Source organism: Abrus precatorius, unplaced genomic scaffold (assembly GCF_003935025.1).
Source record: "Abrus precatorius isolate BTA unplaced genomic scaffold, Abrus_2018 Scaffold10, whole genome shotgun sequence".
NCBI lineage: Eukaryota > Viridiplantae > Streptophyta > Magnoliopsida > Fabales > Fabaceae > Abrus > Abrus precatorius.
The window spans coordinates 35,099,413-35,119,608 of NW_020874292.1; the positions used below are offsets into that span (position 1 = coordinate 35,099,413).

The following is a 20,196-nucleotide window of genomic DNA, read 5'->3' on the forward strand; positions in this document are numbered from 1 at the left end:
TGAAGAAAAAATAAGCACCTAAACATAAAAAATTAGCTAGATGAATTATTATTATTATCTCATCTTGATCCTTAAACAAAACAAAATTTAAGAATAATTAATTTGTAAAGTTTAGTCAACCTATTCCTAGATGCATGAACTAATATAAAAAAGTTACTACGTCTAACGATAAAAGTTAAACGAAGCATAATATTGTAAACCAGCATAATTTTATTAATTAATACTTAAAATTTATTTAAGTAGCATTAAATATAATAAAATATTTATAAATTTTGTTGATTACTATTTTTAATGTAAAGTTGAAAAGTTTTTAGTATTTATATAATTTACATTTATTATCACTCTAATAACTATTTATCCATCAAATTAATTCTGTATAACATTTTTAATTTAATTTTTGCATCTTTTTGAAATGTGCTGCATTGGATGGATTCTTACTCGTATACTTTCTTCAGACATAAATAACGTTCGGAAGAGTCTTATTAATTTCATTTCTGAACATTAACAATTCAAATTAAATTATTTTAAATAATAAGATATAAAATTAAATATGTTTTTAACATCACATCTAATAAATTAATTTTTTATTTTTTACAAATTTTTACTTTTAGTTTTTATTATTGATTTAATTCACTAAATTAAAAATAATAATTTATAAAAATATAAAGACTAAAATATTTAACATGATTAAAACTAGCAACTCATTAAAATCAATTGAAGCAATAAAACACAGTGTCACACAATTGGTATCCTTATTGACAAAGTATGGTAGTTTATTTATTAGCTTTTGAAAAGTTCTATGGTTCACATACGAACAAATCAGATGACACCCGAAACTCTGAAATGGGATACCGATTTGCACCAAAGTCAGATATGATAGAAAAAATGTCATTAAAAGCTATTCAAACAAAATTAAGAACTTGCATCATCAAATTAAGAACCACGTCCACATGCCCTCCACTACACAAAATACATTATAAACATAAAATACCCATGCCATTTCTTATTTGTTATCATTTTTTTAATGTGTATTTGAAGACACTTGATTTTTATTCAAATTTTTAATAAATATTTACTAATTTTTATGATATATTACTACACACATATTAAAAATATTTTTTTATAATTTTATTAATTTAATTTTTAAATTGTAAAATTTTATTAGATATAAAATATTTATTATATCAGACAAAATTTTATTAAATTATTGTTAATTATTTAACCTCAAAAGCTGAGATAGTAAAATTTATTATTTTTCATTCAACGCTCTACATTTTGATGTAAAGGCAAAGTGTTGTTATTATTATTATTATCATTTCTTTCCTAAAAGTTACAAGAAACAAGAAAAGGCAACCAAGACCAAATCTACCATTTATGCGAACCTATCAAACAAAAATGGAAATTAACCAAACAAATAAATAACATACAATATTACGAAAACTAACGGCACCTAACCCAATGGTTATTCAGATATTTGTAGGAATACAGACACCACATTTCCGATTTCTCAAGATTTGCATTGGATTGTGATAAAATATCACCCATATATGTGAAAGAGTAATTGGGTAACACTGCAAAAGAAAAAAGGTCTAATACATTACATGTTCATGAATTATGGTCAATTCTTTGGAGCAATGGAAGGATAAAATATAGATGACATCGAAGTGTCCCACCCGTGCACATACTGCCAAGCATTAAATACGGTGTAATTTCGATCACAAGTAAACGTTTTCATAAAATCATTTTCTATCTTTGTTGAGAAAATGGGTTGGTATGATATGACTTGTATAAACTTTGAGCAACAAGAGAATGATGAAAAAATTCTCCTTTGGTGTGCCACTGCGCCTTGAGAAGGGAGAATTGAGGAAATGGCTGGAGGGTCTTTCACAGCTGATACTGTGACCAAGGAAAGGGCAGAACAATACAAAGGAAGAGTCACTGCTTACGTTATCATCGCTTGCATTGTTGCTGCCACAGGGGGGTCTCTCTTTGGCTATGATATTGGGATTTCAGGTTCTTCTATAATCCTTATTCTGAATTAGATGTTTCATGGTTTTCTGTTTCCCATGTTTAGGTTCTTTCATAAGCCATAATGAAAATTCAGATGCCTAGTGGTTATTTTCTATAAAGCTATTAAATTAAAAAAGCTCAAACATGAGAGTTGGTACCACATCTAACTTGCATGAGTTGGATATCTCATCAAAGATTCTGCTTTAGAAATTCAAGATTCAAAGTTGCATGCAGATCCATAACATTTTCCATTTGTTCTGCTTGCATTTTTAACATCCTTTTTCTGATTCTGGAACCTAATAATGACCTCAAGCAGCATAATTAAAAGCGGGTTCTCTTCAATCTTCCCAAATTCTCAAATTTCTTAGCTGCAGTGGTAGATAGAGTTAGACCCTAGATGAATTGCCCCGTCTTTCACTTTCCCAGTGAAGCAAACTCTATCTAACACTAAAATGGCTTGATAGTTGATATCGCCAAATTCTTGGCCCACAACTGAGATAGCAAATGCTGTGAATCAAGTTTTGGTGAGAGAACATTTAGAAACTTCTCCAATTAAATCTCAAAACGCTTTAACAGTATTTTGGAGTTCTCAGTTCTTAATCAGACTCTCTACTCGCTCCTTATTGTCAATCATTGAATAGGAACTAGATCCCACTTAATCTTATACTGCACAAAGCAAGTATGCTTCATGTTGCAAGGTTATGAACGTCTTGGAATCATTAACGAACTCATCATCTAAAATATTGAACTACCAAATTTGAGTTCAGAATCACAAAAGCAATTAAAAAAATTTAGTATCACATAAATACACAAACCAGTCAACAGGAGAAGCCATGTTGGTGTTGGACCGCTGTCTTATAATATGCAATATAAAGCCTCAACTGTGTAGTTAATTTTTTCAACATCCTTGAGAACTCATGTTGTAAAGAGCAGAGGAAGGGAAAATTGTCTCCTTATTGTCGGATAACATTTAAGATATATTCAGATTAGCTTAGAATATCTTTCTTCATCTGTGTCCTTATTTTAATAGGTTCTAATATTATTCTTAGTGGACTTGAGCTTGTATACCAACTACTAGTAAGTACTAATTGACAAGTAGCAATCTTAATAAGAAAATTAGCCTTATGGTTAACCAGTTAATCATCTCTCTTTTTCTTTTTCCTTGGAACCTAAACTTAAAATTCTCTAACACTAATGTTCAGAATTTCTCAAGCATGTTTTATGGTCAACAGGGGGGGTTACTTCAATGGATGATTTTCTTAAGGATTTCTTCCCCTCAGTATACAGACATAAGATGCATGCGCATGAAAACAACTACTGCAAGTATGACAATCAGGGCCTTGCTGCATTTACATCTTCGCTATACATTGCTGGTTTAATTGCATCCTTGATGGCATCTCCCGTTACAAGGAGGCATGGACGTAGGGCAAGTATCATAGGCGGTGGTATCAGCTTTCTTATTGGATCAGCTTTGAATGCTTCTGCTGTTAACCTGGCGATGCTGATCTTAGGCAGGGTTATGCTCGGTGTTGGCATTGGGTTTGGAAATCAGGTAGTAACACATTTCTTTAATCTATGATCAATCATCGTTGTGCAGAAACAAACTTTGTTTTCTTTTTAAAGTGTAAACAATTGGTAAAAGGAGAAATTTTTTTTTCTCTTTAAAGCCTATCTCTAAAGTGGACTATCCCCCCTCCCCCCCAAAAATAAATAAATTAATAAATAAGTATCAAAAGTCTTGAGAGGTGCAAGTGCTAACAATAATGATGGAAATTTAAACATGAATTAATAAAATTTACAGGAAAATAAAGGTGGTAATGTGATGGAAAACAGTCTATGTTTGAGTTAGAAGATAATTCAGTTATAGCTTACAAGTTGAAAAACTCTGCTCTTGGTGATTCTTTTGAAGGCTATTCCGCTTTATTTGTCCGAGATGGCTCCGACACACCTTCGAGGAGGCCTGAACATGATGTTTCAAGTAGCAACCACTTTTGGGATTTTCACAGCTAACATGGTCAATTATGGAACGCAGCGGATCAAGCCTTGGGGTTGGAGGCTGTCCCTAGGCTTGGCTGCAGTACCAGCTCTTTTGATGACAGTGGGAGGAATATTTCTTCCTGAGACTCCAAACAGCTTAATAGAACGAGGATCAAAAGAAAAAGGAAGGAAGCTGCTAGAAAAAATCAGAGGAACTACCGAGGTTGATGCAGAGTTTCAAGATATGGTTGATGCAAGTGAGTTGGCAAACTCAATACAGAACCCATTTCGTAACATAATTGAAAGAAGGAACAGGCCAGAGTTGGTGATGGCAATCTTCATGCCTACTTTCCAGATACTTACTGGCATAAATTCCATTCTCTTCTATGCTCCAGTGCTGTTTCAAAGCATGGGATTTGCAGGTGACGCATCGCTCTACTCTTCAGCGTTGACTGGTGGAGTTCTTGCCTTTTCCACATTCATATCCATTGCAACAGTAGATAGATTGGGCAGGAGAGTTCTTCTTATCAGTGGTGGAATACAAATGATCACATGCCAGGTAAGAGAAACTTTAATCATGTTTAAAATATCCATGAAATTGAGAAATAATGCTGGAGCCTAGAAGCCAGACCACAACACCACTCATTTTACATGATTCATAACTTCAGAACTCATTAGATGAAGATCTAAAGGGGTCATTTTGTTAACATATATCATAGTATGGGGTTCCTATAAAGGGTATGAAATAAAAGGTACAAATGATAACATTTAGATATAATTTGTCAGATTATATCTTGGGGAGGATACCTGTGTTCTAGGCTAACAAAAGCATCAGTACTGTGGCAAAGTGGTTTTTCTATTATAAATGTTTACAATCTGAGAGGAGATGCAGTTCACTATATTTTGCGAAGAAATTGATTTTACTTTCATTTTTCTTATGAGCAGATTATAGTGGCCATAATTTTGGGGATCAAGTTTGGAGAAAACCAAGAATTGTCCAAAGGCTTTTCAATATTGGTTGTTTTTGTGATTTGCCTATTTGTTTTGGCTTTTGGATGGTCATGGGGCCCACTTGGCTGGACAATCCCAAGTGAGATATTTCCGTTGGAAATCCGGTCAGCAGGGCAGAGCATCACAGTTGCTGTAAACCTTCTCTTCACTTTCATAATTGCCCAGGCCTTCCTTGCTCTTCTCTGTTCATTCAAGTTTGGAATCTTTCTCTTCTTTGCTGGTTGGATTACCATTATGACCATATTTGTTTATGTGTTCCTACCTGAAACCAAAGGGATTCCTATTGAAGAGATGACATTTATGTGGAGAAGGCACTGGTTCTGGAAAAGGATACTGCCTGATAACTGATGGTAGTATTAGTAGCTGAATTACTTGAATGATAAATGTTATCGATTTGCTTATGGAGCATTTTAGAAACTGAAGTAAAGCATGTAGACCACGAAAGTTTACCAATGTTAATGGTGTCATCAAGTAAACTATAAAATTATAATTTATTAAGAGAGCTAGTTGAGAACTACATTTGTGTATCTGTTAAAAATGACAATAGTGAAATAGTTACATTTGTGTATCATCTTGCACTCGAAAATCCTGGACGAAGAGTTCTTAATATATTCCATAATTAAATTTTTGAAAATAATAATTTACAAAAAATGCTCCTAGAATTCATTTTTAAAAGATATTTAGTATATTTCAAAATTAAATTCTTAGAAATGATGCCTAAAAAGAAAGTGATACGAAAAAGTAATTGTTCCAAATTGGAGATAATCATAGAAGTGAAGAACCTAAAAATGCCTTTAATGGCCCTGGTAACGATGCAACATGCGAAAAGGATTACGCGGTCATTCTTCAATATCAACGCAAAAGCAGTATGTGGTTTAATTAAGGAAATTCCGAAGCTCAAAGTGTTAGCATCCAGTTGCCCGAATTCATAATAGATCTCACATGCAAATTACAACAGAGTAAGAAATTACAAACGAGAAGCAAAATTTTCCTGCTACTGAGATCAGAAAAAGAGGAATTCGCAAATGAAGTGCGACTGGTATTCGTATCTTATTTTCCGGGTCACAAAAACTAAAGTTCCTTTATGCTTGGCGAATTTAGCATAACGGGTAGTAAAGTTCATTGGCAAAGGCCATGCAAAAATTTACCATATCCTCCAAGTGATTACATCATATATCCACCCGTTACTAAATAAAGATAGTGGAGCATTTAACATCATGAGAATATAAAAAGCATCCAATGTTTAGAAAACTTCTAATTGATATCATGAGGAGAAAGTTACAATCCACCCGTTTAAAAACCAAATCACGCACACTATACAATCAAGAAACTGAGTGCAAGCAGAGTAACTCGCTCGGTAAGCAACTAAAATCACCATCATTCGGTTTTCTTGTATTTGTTTAGAAATTGGCAAAAGTTTTAGATATTTTAGCACCCGCCCTTCACGATATGACCACTGAAAATGGTAAATCTAGCTCAAATGTCATACGACACATACAACCAATAGAGGGTATAGTACTTGCACAAATACTAGAAATTTTATTGCATCAATTTTCCGAACTGCTCCAGTATATGATTTGACAAAAACACCTAACACATTCACGAAGCCAAACCCAAGACAACAAACTTCTACGAAAATCTAAAGTAGGAACAGTCTAAATACACACACACACACACACTAGATAGAAACTCAAATTCTAGATTAACGTGGCATGCTGAATTTACAAGAGGGTAACATTTTCTTCTCTCAAACTGCTTCAACCCTTCATCAAATATCTAAAGGGACTAAATTTAAACGCTGATGACCCCTACAAGCTTTACCCTTTCGCCATCAAATATTTTCATCGTTTTTCCTCGTTCGCTCGTATCCAACGGTCATCCACAAGAGAAAAAATAGAGGAAGCTCGTCGAGACCCCGCGATCATATGAAAGTCGCCAACAACCACTCTTACGTGACATCTCACGTGCGATCCACCATCATCAACACCGAAATTGAACAACAGAACCAATCAACCGATCATCCTCACCATCATCATCGTCATCACGACGCCAAATCGAGGCGCAGCAAGCGCCTCAATCCGGTGGTAGCAGCGGCGCCGTTTCTCTTCCCGAGGAATCCGGGGACCGGAACGGAACTCGGATCCGGGCCCAAGCGATCCGTTGATCCCAACACCAAATCGAAACCTTCGTAGCTGGAATCAACACGGCCCGTGCCACCATCCTCGAGGCTGAGCTTCTCGCCTCTCTTGAGGATCTTGACTTGGCCCATGACGAGGTTGGCGCCAGGGCCTTTGACGACCATGCCGGACAAATGGCCGTCGTAGAGTCTCCGCCGGCGAGTCTGGTTATGGTTAGGGTTGGAATTAGGGATAGGGTTAGGGTTTGTCTGTGATCTGACGGAAGGTGCGGAGAGGGAGAAGGCATGGTGACGTAAGCGAGGCTGAAGACAATCGTGAGAGGAAAGCACAGAGGTTCCCATTTCTGCAAATAACAGAACGTAACGGAAACAAAGTTATTATTCCTTCAAAGGAAGAAAGAAAGGGAGAAACTTATTGGTGCGGTCAGAGGTTAGTGGTATATAAAGGGAAAGTTTCTATTGTCTTCTTCATCACGTGACTCATTTTTCTCTAGTTTGGCCATGTGCTGTGGCTGAGAGATAATATTTATTTGTATTTGTTCTTTGTGAATGTTAATATGCGATTTTGATTGCTTAACAATTTTTATTTTAAAAAATTTATTTATTTTATTATTTTTAATTTATATATACATAATAAGTGTTGCGATCCAAAACTTGATAATTGACCACTGTATAGACTAAACTAAATTAAATTAACCTTTTTAATTATATCTTTAATCAATTTTGGACCTATCAATTTAACTTTTTCTACTTTATTTTGTTAGTGATCTACGATGTTTATCATACACCTCAAGTGGTGTCATTTGTATATTAGATTGATAATTGTTATTTGTTATTATATTCAAGATAATTATTGACCTTAACTTTGTCCATGATCTAGAATATAAGCACAAAACATATCTTCTATTGTCATTTTAAATTGTCCATTTATTCAAGGATGAAAATTGGTAAAAAGATACAAATGAATGGCTTAAGCAACTTGGAAAGAATTTCAAAATTAGCATGAATTAAACTCATTAATATAAAATAATGCATTATTAATGGCACACCTATGTATAAAAATAATTTCATCTCAGTGAAGTTTGGGAGACTGAGTTGTAGAATATGTAATTTTTACATGTAGAAAATGTGCAAACATAATCAACTAATCTATACTAATCAAAGTGTCTAGGAGTGTATAGAGTGTTGCCTCCAGGTCCATACTATACGTTTTTAAAATTGGGATTTTGTGCTGGTATGCCTTGGCATGCAATATTTTGTCCCATAGTGTTGCCTGAATCCTTAAAGAATAATGTGTTGGCCTTTTTGAACTCATTCTTTGCATGCAATATTGGGTGCAATGCAATTAATGTGCTACTTTTCTAAAAAGCCATGTGTTATGAGTTGGTCATGTCATTGGATAATAAACCTTTTTTTAGGAACATGTTTGATTCCCCAATAATAATAATAATAAATGATCATGTAATAATCCGTTAAAAGTTTGAGTTTGATGTGAACATTAGAGTAATTTGAAGTCCTAATATTTCTTTAAAGAGGAATTTCATGATTTGAAGTTATTTGATTTTGTTAGAAACATTTTAGAATTGATTTAGAATGATTTTCACTTTTTTTTTAATCTCAAAGTTTAAGATTTGGAATTGAATAATTTGTTGTTGGAATGAAATAAGTAATTAGGAAGCATTTTTTTTTATGAAGGAATAATTTATTTAGCTAAAATAATTTGTTATTTAGAAAGTCAATAGCTACGTGTTCAAAAACTAAAATAAAATCCATTGATGGTTATAAATAGTTTATTATTATTTTGACAAGAAAACCTAACTAGTTTTAGATCAACAATGGATGAACAAAATAATCAATTATTTATTTTAAATAATTAATTTTTTGGATCCAACTAATTAATTACTACGATTGAATAATCAATTATTTTGTCTAAATATTTATGCTGTAAAATAATAAGAAAAGAAAGAAGAAAGAGACTATTTCATTCAAATTTTGGGACTGGCTGGTCTGACTCTGAGACATTCAATCTCATTTCCTAATACAATTTCTACATTAAATTATAAGATGGGTTATGGGTTTTTGTTCTATTCATCTAATAAAAAGAGGGTAAAGAAGTTGTTTATCAAAGCTTACACACCTGTGAAGATGCCATGTCTTGCATGTGTGTAGGATAATAAATGGTAATTAAATGGTATATTGTGATAGGAAATGAAAATTTGTTTAACGTTGGATGATGATAAATGATATGAACCAAAAAGGGCGAGATGAGATCACCTTCATGTTAAAAGGAAAATAAACAGAACACATTATGCATATTATATGAAGGAAACAAACATGTTTAAATAGTCTCAAGGACTACCCTCTTATATATATTTTACATTTTAAACATTAGTTTTTAAGGAAGAAAAAAAATTATCAATCATGACAAAATCACTAGGATGAATTTTTATATAACTTTTCTTTAAATTTTGAACACTCCATATTACTACAATGTAACTTATTTTTATGTGATGTTTTTTATCTTATTAATTTAATTCTCATAAAACAAAAACCATTAAAATGAATCTTTTAATTCTTTAAATCATAGAAGACTAATATGATATAAAAAAATATTGATTTTTTAAATGAAAAAGTTTAAAATTAAAAATCAAATAAAAAAGAATATTAACATATAGACATTTTTAAATTTTCATTTATAGAAGAATTTAGTAATAGTATATATTAATTTAATTCACTTTTACTAGAATAAATATATATTTCTGAAAATTTAAATTTTTAAAAATATATTTTGTCAAAATCATCATCAGGATTTCAAAAGAATAAAAATAAAAATCTGTAAAAACTTACCATGGTTAGAGTCTAAAGATATAAAGTAGTTTAATTTTAAAACAACAACAACAATAATATATATACATTATTGTAGAAATGAGAATAAGATTGTTACAAAAATTATGATTTAATTTTATAATTAAAACTAGAGACCAAATTTTATTCTAACATAAATATGTTACGTTATAAAATTATATTTAGTCAATATTGTAAATGAAATTATAGTACGTATTATAGATTTATAGTAATATATAAATTATAACATTTCCATAGTCTATAATATAATATTTATAAAAAATAATATATATTATAATAAAGTAGTGTTTTAGTTATCAAATTAATTATATTATATCGAAAACTTTAATTATTTCTATAAGTGAATATTTTATATTATTATTTTATTATTTTTTAAATATTATAATGATAAGGTAGTATTATAATAATTAAATCATGTATTTATATACGTAGATGAGTGTTGAAGAGTATAAATTCATATTAGAACTGAAGAGAGAAAGTGTGGAAATGAATACACAAAATAATAATTAATTATATAAATAAAATAATAATAATAAGATAAAATTTGAATTATATTGGTAATATTTTTAGATAATTAAAAACTTATATAATAAAAATAATTAGTTTAAAGTAGTTGAAATAAATATATTTACTAATGTTTTTTTTAAAAAAAAGCTACTTCATTTAACATTTTTAGTTGTCAGATACTAGTTAAAAGTTTTTTTTTTTTTTACCCTTTATATTTTTTTAATCTCTCTTTTACCCATTCAATTTTAAAAATATAACTTTTCTTTTGGTATTACATTTAATGCCGAAAGAATCGTCACTGCAGAAAATTTATTTAAAATTATAAGAAATAATTACTTTTTACGTAACAAAATATCAAATGTCATTTCTTTAAAACAAAAATCATCAAAATAAAAATAAATGAATATTTGTATTAATATAATACAATATTTATAAATAAGAATAAAATTAAAATCACCATCTTAAATTTTAAGATGATAAATACTTTTAAAATAAATTAAAATATAAATTATAGTTACTTAAAAATATAGAATTACCAAAATTTAAGTTTTGGTTCAATTATTAATTCAAATATTCTTTATCATTTTACATGTATTAATTAGTTTAACAACTAATTTTATCAAACCTTTTCTTAGTTTTTTATTTTTAAATTACCTCTAACCTTTTTACTTATCTAATATTTTTATCACAGAGAATTTATTATTTTAATTAATATATGTATCTGTTGATTGAGTCCATCGCGTTTACCCTGCATGCACCTCAATTGAGTATTAATTATCACTAAATGAATATAATATTTACTATTACTCAAATCACATCAAAATTAATAATGGTCAACACATTATATAGACATATATAACAGGACAAAACTAAAAAAATATTTATAATAATTTCATTTTACAATTTAGTAATTAATATTCACAGCCACATTAAATTAATAAAAAACAAATTTAGTAATAAATACGTTTACTTAGTATTAATTAATTATAAAAATTAATTATCATCAAAGTATAAAACAAAAGTAAAGTATGGCATAAAAAATTATCTAAAAACTATTAAAAAATATATAATAAGCTTATCTTTGAGATGATAATTGGTGAGTAATTTATGTAAATAAAGTAATTTTAATTTTTACATGCAAATATTTAGGAAAAGGTTTATTTAACGAAATATTAAGTATAGAAAAAGGTTTATTTATTTACCTCACCGCCTCATATTGTGGATGAACAAAAGCGGGTATGAAAGGGTACGATTGCCTAACGAGGCTCCTAATTAATAATTACAGATACATTATTTAATGGAAAATCCATACCTATGCTGCCCTCTATTTTTAAAGATCACACTATTTCTGTTCTTTATTTTTTTATTTTTTTATTAGAAAAATAAGATCATATATAACATAAGAACAAAAGGAAATAGATAACATTTAGACATAATATTCTATTTTTTTATGTTTTATTTTTGTTTAAATTTTAACGTCTATGCTTGTTATTATATATTAATTATCGATATGAAAGTTTTAGTTTTAATTGAAAAATAAACAAATACCTAATTTTTGTCTGAAAGGTGAAGTGTAAAAAATTAATTGCTCATTTAATTTTACCGTCAAAGTTCAAACCTTACCTCACCGCCACATTTCCTTGATCAGCAAGTGTGGCTTCATATCAATGTTGCCAAGTGAGGCTCATAATGAATAACATGTACAAAGTCCACACCTATGCATATCTACATAAGAATTATAAAATTAACTTTATTGTCTTATGATGTGATTTTGATAAAAATTTATGTTTGATATATAGATTAAATAATTTCAATATAATAGATATTATTATTTTTAATAAAAATTATTTTAAATTTCTTAACATGTGTCTAAAACTTGGCATATGTTTTAAAAAAACTGAATTAATTATATTTTTAAGTTTTTTTTTAAATAACGTGATAAATTGTTACTTTTTATGAAATTAAAAATTTAAATTTTATACTAAATTTTCATTTAAATTTCCTTTCTAATAAAATATTTTTAAATATAAATTATTTTATTTTAAATTTATTTGTAAGTAAAATAAATTCTATAAGATTTATTTAAACTCAAATTTATTCACGTTCACGTAAATATACACTAAATCTCTTAGTGCACTCCCTTTTCATTTTTCAAACATTTTCCATTTCATCTTATATGAGTCTCCTTTTATTTTAATTAATTTTTTGTATTATGTGAATATTATTAAGTACAGAAAATAAAAATCAAAGATACATTTTATGATTATTTTTAAATTTAATAAATTTTCTAAAAATAAATTTATTATTATTAATAATAAATATTCTATTATATTAAATAAGATTTTAAAATTAAATCACATAAATTGTAAAAATAAAATAAAATGAAAATAAATAAATAAATGTCAAATAAAGAAGATACACAGCGTAATAAAAAGACTAAAAACAGCACTTGAAATCACATAAACACACATATATACCTTTTAAGATAGGTAAGTTTACATATAGCTGTCATACTTACTACTTGATCCATAAAGGTTATATTCTATGATTTTAGCCTTTATATCAAACTTAGTTTTAATTTTTGATATAAAAAAATTATATTTTGACTCTAAGAAAAAAAAATTTACACCATTTATAAAAATTATAATAATATTTATATATTTTTCATTAAAGGATCAAAATACAGTATAAAAATGAAAATTAAAATAAAAAAATATTAAATAGAAGAACTAATTTGAACACCATTCTAATTTGGATAAACAATAAAGCATAATTAATAAATAATTTTTAATATATCGAAATATTTATTAGCTGCATTTACTCATACTCAACTGAACTAAATACCACAAGTTTAACTGATTTATATTTACCTTCTTTTACATTTATTATATATAATTTTTAACATTTATTACATAGTTTTCTCACTCTTCGTCTTATATTATACCATTTATTATATTATTTTTTTTCTCTTTTTTGATCTCTTTTTCATTCACTTAAAATGGGGTGTGGAGCTACATTTTCCAATACTTCTCAACATTCCCTTTGCCACCCTCTGATGAGAATTCCTCTCATTCACGTTACTTTCCCATTGAGATAAAACTCTACCAACCCTTGGCAATCTCTTAGGCTTCCCTTTCACTCTCATTGTCTTGTTGTCCCTCTGTTACCTTAACAATGATCACAGGCAAAGATATATACCATGTTGGGGCAGCTCTTGTTCCCCTATATTCACCAATGATATTGGCCTATTGTTCAGTGAAGTGGTGGAAGATCTTCACACCAGAACAGTGCGCTGGCATAAACCGCTTTGTGGCAGTGTTCGCAGTCCCTTTCCTTTCATTCCGTTTCATATCTTCCAATGACCCTCGCACTATGAACCTCCCATTCATAGCCGCAGACACTCTTCAAAAAGTTGTGATTTTGTGTTCACTTTTACTATGGAACGCCTTCACAAAGAGTGGTAGCATTGATTGGACCCTTACCCTCTTCTCACTTTCCACTATCCCAAACACACTCGTTGTTGGGGTCCCACTTTTAACATCTATGTATGGTGATTCATCAGCTAGCCTCATGGGTCAAATTGTGGTTTTGCAGTGTGTGATTTGGCTCCCTGTGATTATCTTTTTGTATGAATATAGAGGCGCTAAGCAACTCATTTCAGAGAAGTTCCCTGAGACTGCTGGGTCTATAACCTCATTCAAGGTTGACTCTGATGTTTCCTCTTTTAATGGTAAGGAACCGTTACAAGCTGATGCGGAAGTGAAAGAAAATGGAGAGCTTCATGTGGTTGTGAGGAGTCCTTCCTCCAACAAGTCTTTTTCGAATACTGTTACTGGGTTTCAGTCATCTAGAGAACCAATGCAAAGAGGTTCGTGTTTTGAAACATTGGGTAATCTCCAAAATGATGATGCTTTTCTAGTGGAGATCGTCTCCAAGATGAATAAGGAAAAGTTTTGCAGAAGCAAGAGCTGTAATGATATTACTAATGGAGGTTTGCTTCCTTCTTACAGTGTTTTTGAGTAATATATATATAATATAATTATGTTGCAGAAAGAAAGATACATCTGTTATATATTCATTTTAATTAGTAAACTTATAATAAATTAAGATAATCTTTTATTTAATAAAAATTGTCTCTTTTTCTATAACATGCATATTATATTACTTATTGACAATTTAAAATTGCTGCTTGGGGAAATTTTAATTTGACTTGAATGTGTTTCAAGAAAATTGCTGCTGGAATGCTACATGATTCATACATGCCCCACGTCATCCGTGTTTTTGGCTTCTGAAAGGGACATTCCCATTTTGTCACGTTAATGTTTTAATTTAATATAATCAATTGGTCCACCTTTTTTGCATTTAATTTTGTGAATATTCATTTATAGCCATTGCAGACAAATTCAAACAATCTCCTTTTGCACGCAGTTCAACACGAATTGATTTACACGAGTCCTGGTCTTAAAGCAATAGAAGACAAGGAGGTTGGGATTGTGGAAGGGGCCCAACAATATCCTTTAAGCGAGAGGAGGAAGGAGGTGATGAACATTGAAGGAGATGCAAACAAAAAGCAACAAATGCCTCCAACTATTGTCATGACAAAGCTCATTCTCACCCCCGTTTGCAGGAATCTCATGACAAATCCTAATACCTATGCCAGTGTTTTGGGCCTCGCATGGTCTTTCATAACATTTAGGTATTTTAACAGATACAAACGTTATTGACCAAGAAAAAAGTTAGGAATGTTTAACCACATATTCTCAGTCCACTCTTCACGGTATATTAATTAAAATCTGTTTAAAATTACATGAATCTCCCTCGTTAATACATTATTTTAAAAATATCTAATTACATAAAACATATTAAGGAGTATATTAATAGAATATATATGGTGCTATTATTTTTTAACGTGGAAAAAAATGAAAAAAAGCCAGACACATTAAAATTATATATATTTTTTGAGGTTCTATTTTCTTTCATCAATCATTGCTTGTGTTCATACGCAGGTGGAACATCAAAATGCCATTCATTATAAATGGCTCCATTACAGTAATGTCAAATACAGGGCTGGGAATGGCTATGTTCAGTTTGGGTACAATATTCAACATTATTTTTCTCTCCTTTCTGATAGTGTGAACAAATTTGGTTTTAATATGGGCACTGATTTCATTATTTTCAAATTTTATTTTGATACTTGTAACATAAATCTAAATTTTGTATAAATCTCTCCCTCTCTCTATCTGTCTATATACATAAACATTAATTTTTATTATTTGATATGTTTGTATTTATTTGTGCTTCGTTTGCTGTGTTGTTCTCTCTACACATGCTGACTTAAATAGGTCTATTCATGGCATTACAACCGAAGATCATAGCTTGTGGAAAATCATTGGCAGCACTAGCTATGGTAGCTAGGTTCTTGGTTGGTCCAGCAGTGATGGCTGCAACCTCTATACTCATTGGTATCCGAGGAGTTCTTTTACATGTTTCAATTGTTCAGGTAAAATAAAACTCATTAACTCTTAGAATATACTAATGGAATATGCTTCATTAATTCACACTATAGGATATTTATGTATTAATGTCAGCTCAGCTCCGCTAAAAAACAAAAATTGACTTTAATATAAGAATTAGCATATACTTAGCTTAGCAAAATATCACTATCTAAACTTTGAGAAGCATAGCGTTGGCAAAACCATGTAATTGTGATATATATATATATATATATATATATATATATATATATATATATATGTAGGCCAGATACGTGTAATTTTTGGATAAAACATCAAATTACATAAATACAAATTGCCCTATATTTTTCATCATAATTCAATATAAAATAATTTTTTTATCAATTTAATCATTGAATTATAATTATATTTTATTTGTGTTAAAAATTTGAAAAATAAAATAATTATAAAAATATAATAAAAAATTATTTTATATATTTTAAATGTATATATTACATTAATTTAAATATACATCAATGACCTATTAAATAATTTAAATTGATCTAGATTTTGCTAATATTATATGATAATTTATTTTAATAAATGACTCATTGTACGATAAAATTATCTAATAACAAAATTTAAAGACTTGAGAACAAGAGTAACTTGTATTGTTATAATTTAATTTCATAAACACGTATATGTATGTGTACATTCGAAACCTGTGTAACTATTTTTTTATTACCATTTGTAGGCTGCTCTTCCCCAAGCTATTGCAACCTTTGTATTTGCCAAAGAATACAATGTCCACGCAGATATGCTAAGCACTTCGTAAGTATACCTTTTTAAATTTATACCTGTTAAAAAAAATAGCATTTTATGCCTTTTGATTACAACAAATCAACATAAATTCTAAAAAAGATTTTACAAAATTTGCAGGGTTGCCTTCGGAACGGTGATTTCATTGTTTGCAACAATAATCTATTACGTGCTTCTTGAACTCTAAGTGAGCTGTTGTTTGGAGGCAAAGAAGAGAAAATAAATGTATGGCCGTTTATAGTGAAAGTTTGTCGGGACCTACGTGTTTAAAACAATCCATTTAAGATAGGGTATCATGTTTTATCGTACTTTTTGTTAAGAATAATCATGCAAAATGAGTGTTATATACTGACATTTCTATTGGATTTACCTTTTCTTTTATCAGTCATTGTAAGAGCCCTTGCTTACTCATAGTCATCTTTATCAATTTTCATGATATATATATTTTTATTACAATCGTAATACAATAATAGCAATCAAGTCTTACTTTATTAGAGTAAAATCAGCTATATAGATCATACTATCCTATTAAACTCAAAGCTCAACGCTCACCCATGGCTTCCTTTGCTATCTTTCTTCTTCAAACCTTCAATATAAAAATTATCTTAGTGAAGTTTGAATGATGAAAATTAGTTAACAGGAGAACAGTAGGCTCTCGCCACTATTTGAGGAATGAAACTTATCAATTATATTAATGATGAAAAAAGGTCCAAAGAGAAGTGTTAAAGGCTTTTTATATTTAAATCCTAAAAAGAGAGAAGAGAAGGGGTTTGCAAAGAAAAGAAGAGATGTAATAGAATTTTGAAAAGACAGAAGGGAAAGCAAAAACATTTTGAGGTGAGATTTCAAAACCTCTACAAAATCTACAAGAATTGATAACACACTCTCTAATAATCATCTATTGTTCTTGTTTTTTTAATATGTTCAGATTCATCACTTTGGCTTGTAATCCAAGCATAACTAAGTAATTTTTTTTTATTCTAGAGTTGGGAGCAAGCCAAATTAAAATTGATAGTAATGCAATCAATATTTTTATTATTATTTTATTAACAGTGATTTACTTCTTACTGATTTTAATGTTTGCAAATTTATTGTACCGTTTAGTTTCATGATTTTACATATTTAGAAAAAAAAATTAAAAGATAAATTTGGATTTTATAAATTTCAAGGTTAAACTTGTGATTTTAGATCAAGAAAATAAGCTAGATTTCTTGAGCAATCAGCAGATCACCATGGATCTTAACAGGTTTATAAGATATAATTACTGTGAAAGTAAAAGTTAGTCTAATTGAATATATTAATTATATTTTGAAAGAGAACAATAATTACTTTAAAGTAATTCACTTTCAAGATAAATCAAGTTGAAAGATCTATTTGAATTGTGCTTATTATTTTTTTAAATCAAGCCCAATCCAACCAAACTTGTGCTTAATTTTTTTTTTAATATAATTGATTGAGTCATTGGGTTTAATTGGCCCGAAACAAAAAAAGATTTTAAGACCTAACAAGTGTCCAACACAGACATGTGGATTATAATAAGGCCCTGAAGGTGAAAGGAACGACCAGGGACCATTGTGGGACACTTTAAATTCCATCTTTGTTATTTAAAAATAATTAATAATTTTTAAAATAGTTTAGAGGCCGTTTAATTTTTTAAATTAATATTTTATTTTATTTTTAATTACAAAATACGAATATTAATAAGTGTTTTTAGAACATCGACAAAGACATCAAAAATTAATTCCCTTTATAAAAAAATACTAATTATAAGTTTTGATATAATCTTACCGTTTTTTAATTCGACACTTTTTATTTATTAATTAATTATTTCAACCATGATTTAAAATTTTATTGACAAGGTTGAAAAACAAATAAATTTTTAATTTAATTCAAAAATAAAAATATATGAGTTTTGTAAAAATATTTACTACATAAAATTATAAATAGATAATAAAAATGTATCACTTTTAAATACTTTAAATCAATAAAAAATTACTGTTGTCAAAATCATAAAAAATTATTCTCTTTAGTTCTTTTTATTTATCTCCTTTCGTGATAAAAAATTATTTATATATCTAATAATTTAAAATTTAAAAATAATATTAATTGTTCTTTTAGTTGTGTCTTTAGCTTTATTGAACTTTAAATATTTTATTTTTTATTATAAATAAAAAATTAACAATTAAAAACTTATTAGAAAGTTTAAAATAATTTTAATATAAATAATGATATATTAAATATATTTTTTAATTTATGTATAATATTTTAAAATAAACAATAATGAAGCAAATATTATATGTTTTTAAAATTAGGTATACTTACACAAGTTTGGTATGAAAAAAATGTTGTATAGATAAATATTTATAATATTGCTATATCGGGCCTATTGGATTAAAGTAACATTTTTTTTTTAATTTGATAATAAATTAAATTTTTAATTAGTTTAGTATGGTGTAAGTAAAGTTTTGAGTTCAAATTTTTGTATATATAAAAAAATTTTAGTAATAGATTTACTTAATACATTCAAATATGTGACTCAAATCAGATTTAAATTAAATTGGATGAAAAAAATAAAAAATATAATTAAATTAATAATTTTGAAGAACAAAAATAACAAATAAAACTGTTTTGAAAATTAAAGGAATGTTTGGAAGGGAATTTTTGGACCAGAATAGAGGAGAGAATATATTTTTTAATTTTAAATTAAAAATTTATATATTATTTATGATAACAAATACATTATTAATATATTAATTATATCTTTTATTTTTAAAAAGTATTAATTTTAAATATATTTATTTAAAATATAAATTTTATCCCATTTTTTTTCCTTTCCTAGACTCTCTTCTCAAATAATCCTTAAAACTAACACGATAACAATTCAAAAATATTTATATTATTATCATCAAACTCTTCAATTAAATGTTAATACATGAATATTCATTTAAAATTTTACAATATATATTTAATAAAAATTATTACTATTGAAGTTTACCTGTCATCGCTTTAGCAGCGAAGTAAATAGTAAGAATATAATAAACTTACCTAAGTCCTAATTATAAATTTTAAATAATTACTACTTTTGTCTTTGAAAAATGATTTTTTAATTAATTTTATTTTCTAAAATAATAATAATTTATAATTTTAAAGTAAAATTAATTTTTTTTAATTTTATTTTTAAGATAATTATTATTTTAAAAGCTATTTTTATCTTTTCTTTTTATTTATTTATTATATAAACAAATTATCAAATAAATACAATAAATTTTAAAATATTTTTAATAAAAATAAAATAATTAAATATATTTCTTAATTTTTGTATAACAACATTAAACAACTGGATTTTAGTTACACTTTATAAATTTACTGAACAGTAATGTTTAATAATTAGTATATAAGTGAAAGGTCTCCAACTGA

General features: G+C 28.3%; 3 protein-coding genes across 4 annotated transcripts; 2 read left to right on the forward strand and 1 right to left on the reverse strand.

Moving 5' to 3' along the window:
• Positions 1 to 1,446: 1,446 nt before the first annotated feature.
• LOC113846344 (sugar transport protein 7) lies at positions 1,447 to 5,611 on the forward strand. Of its 2 annotated transcripts, none has more exons than XM_027474483.1 (4): positions 1,447 to 2,013; positions 3,243 to 3,562; positions 3,920 to 4,546; positions 4,933 to 5,611. In XM_027474483.1, the coding sequence occupies exons 1-4, from the start codon at positions 1,869 to 1,871 to the stop codon at positions 5,344 to 5,346; spliced, it is 1,506 nt and encodes a 501-aa protein (XP_027330284.1). In that variant the 5' UTR covers positions 1,447 to 1,868; the 3' UTR covers positions 5,347 to 5,611. The 2 variants fall into 2 exon arrangements, with proteins under 2 accessions (XP_027330284.1, XP_027330292.1); XM_027474491.1 differs by having other exon boundaries at positions 1,645 to 2,013; positions 4,930 to 5,533.
• Positions 5,612 to 6,525: 914 nt separating this feature from the next.
• LOC113852727 lies at positions 6,526 to 7,543 on the reverse strand. Its single transcript, XM_027483081.1, has one exon. The coding sequence runs from the start codon at positions 7,475 to 7,477 to the stop codon at positions 7,040 to 7,042; it is 438 nt and encodes a 145-aa protein (XP_027338882.1). The 5' UTR covers positions 7,478 to 7,543; the 3' UTR covers positions 6,526 to 7,039.
• A 6,138-nt stretch (positions 7,544 to 13,681) lies between these two features.
• LOC113852961 (auxin efflux carrier component 2-like) lies at positions 13,682 to 16,966 on the forward strand. Its single transcript, XM_027483385.1, has 6 exons — positions 13,682 to 14,498; positions 14,936 to 15,203; positions 15,514 to 15,599; positions 15,850 to 16,007; positions 16,715 to 16,791; positions 16,900 to 16,966. Exons 1-6 carry the CDS (start codon positions 13,682 to 13,684, stop codon positions 16,964 to 16,966), a joined length of 1,473 nt encoding a protein of 490 aa, XP_027339186.1.
• Positions 16,967 to 20,196: the final 3,230 nt, after the last annotated feature.

Coding starts and splice junctions, on each gene's coding strand:
- LOC113852961 (XM_027483385.1), top strand. CDS start 13,682: ATGATCACAGGCAAAGATATATACCATGTTGGGGCAGCTCTTGTTCCC. Junction 14,499..14,935: donor TAATGATATTACTAATGGAG/GTTTGCTTCCTT, acceptor TTTTGCACGCAG/TTCAACACGAATTGATTTAC. Junction 15,600..15,849: donor AATGGCTATGTTCAGTTTGG/GTACAATATTCA, acceptor TGACTTAAATAG/GTCTATTCATGGCATTACAA.
- LOC113846344 (XM_027474491.1), top strand. CDS start 1,869: ATGGCTGGAGGGTCTTTCACAGCTGATACTGTGACCAAGGAAAGGGCA. Junction 3,563..3,919: donor GCATTGGGTTTGGAAATCAG/GTAGTAACACAT, acceptor ATTCTTTTGAAG/GCTATTCCGCTTTATTTGTC. Junction 4,547..4,929: donor TACAAATGATCACATGCCAG/GTAAGAGAAACT, acceptor TTTTCTTATGAG/CAGATTATAGTGGCCATAAT.
- LOC113852727 (XM_027483081.1), bottom strand. CDS start 7,477: ATGGGAACCTCTGTGCTTTCCTCTCACGATTGTCTTCAGCCTCGCTTA.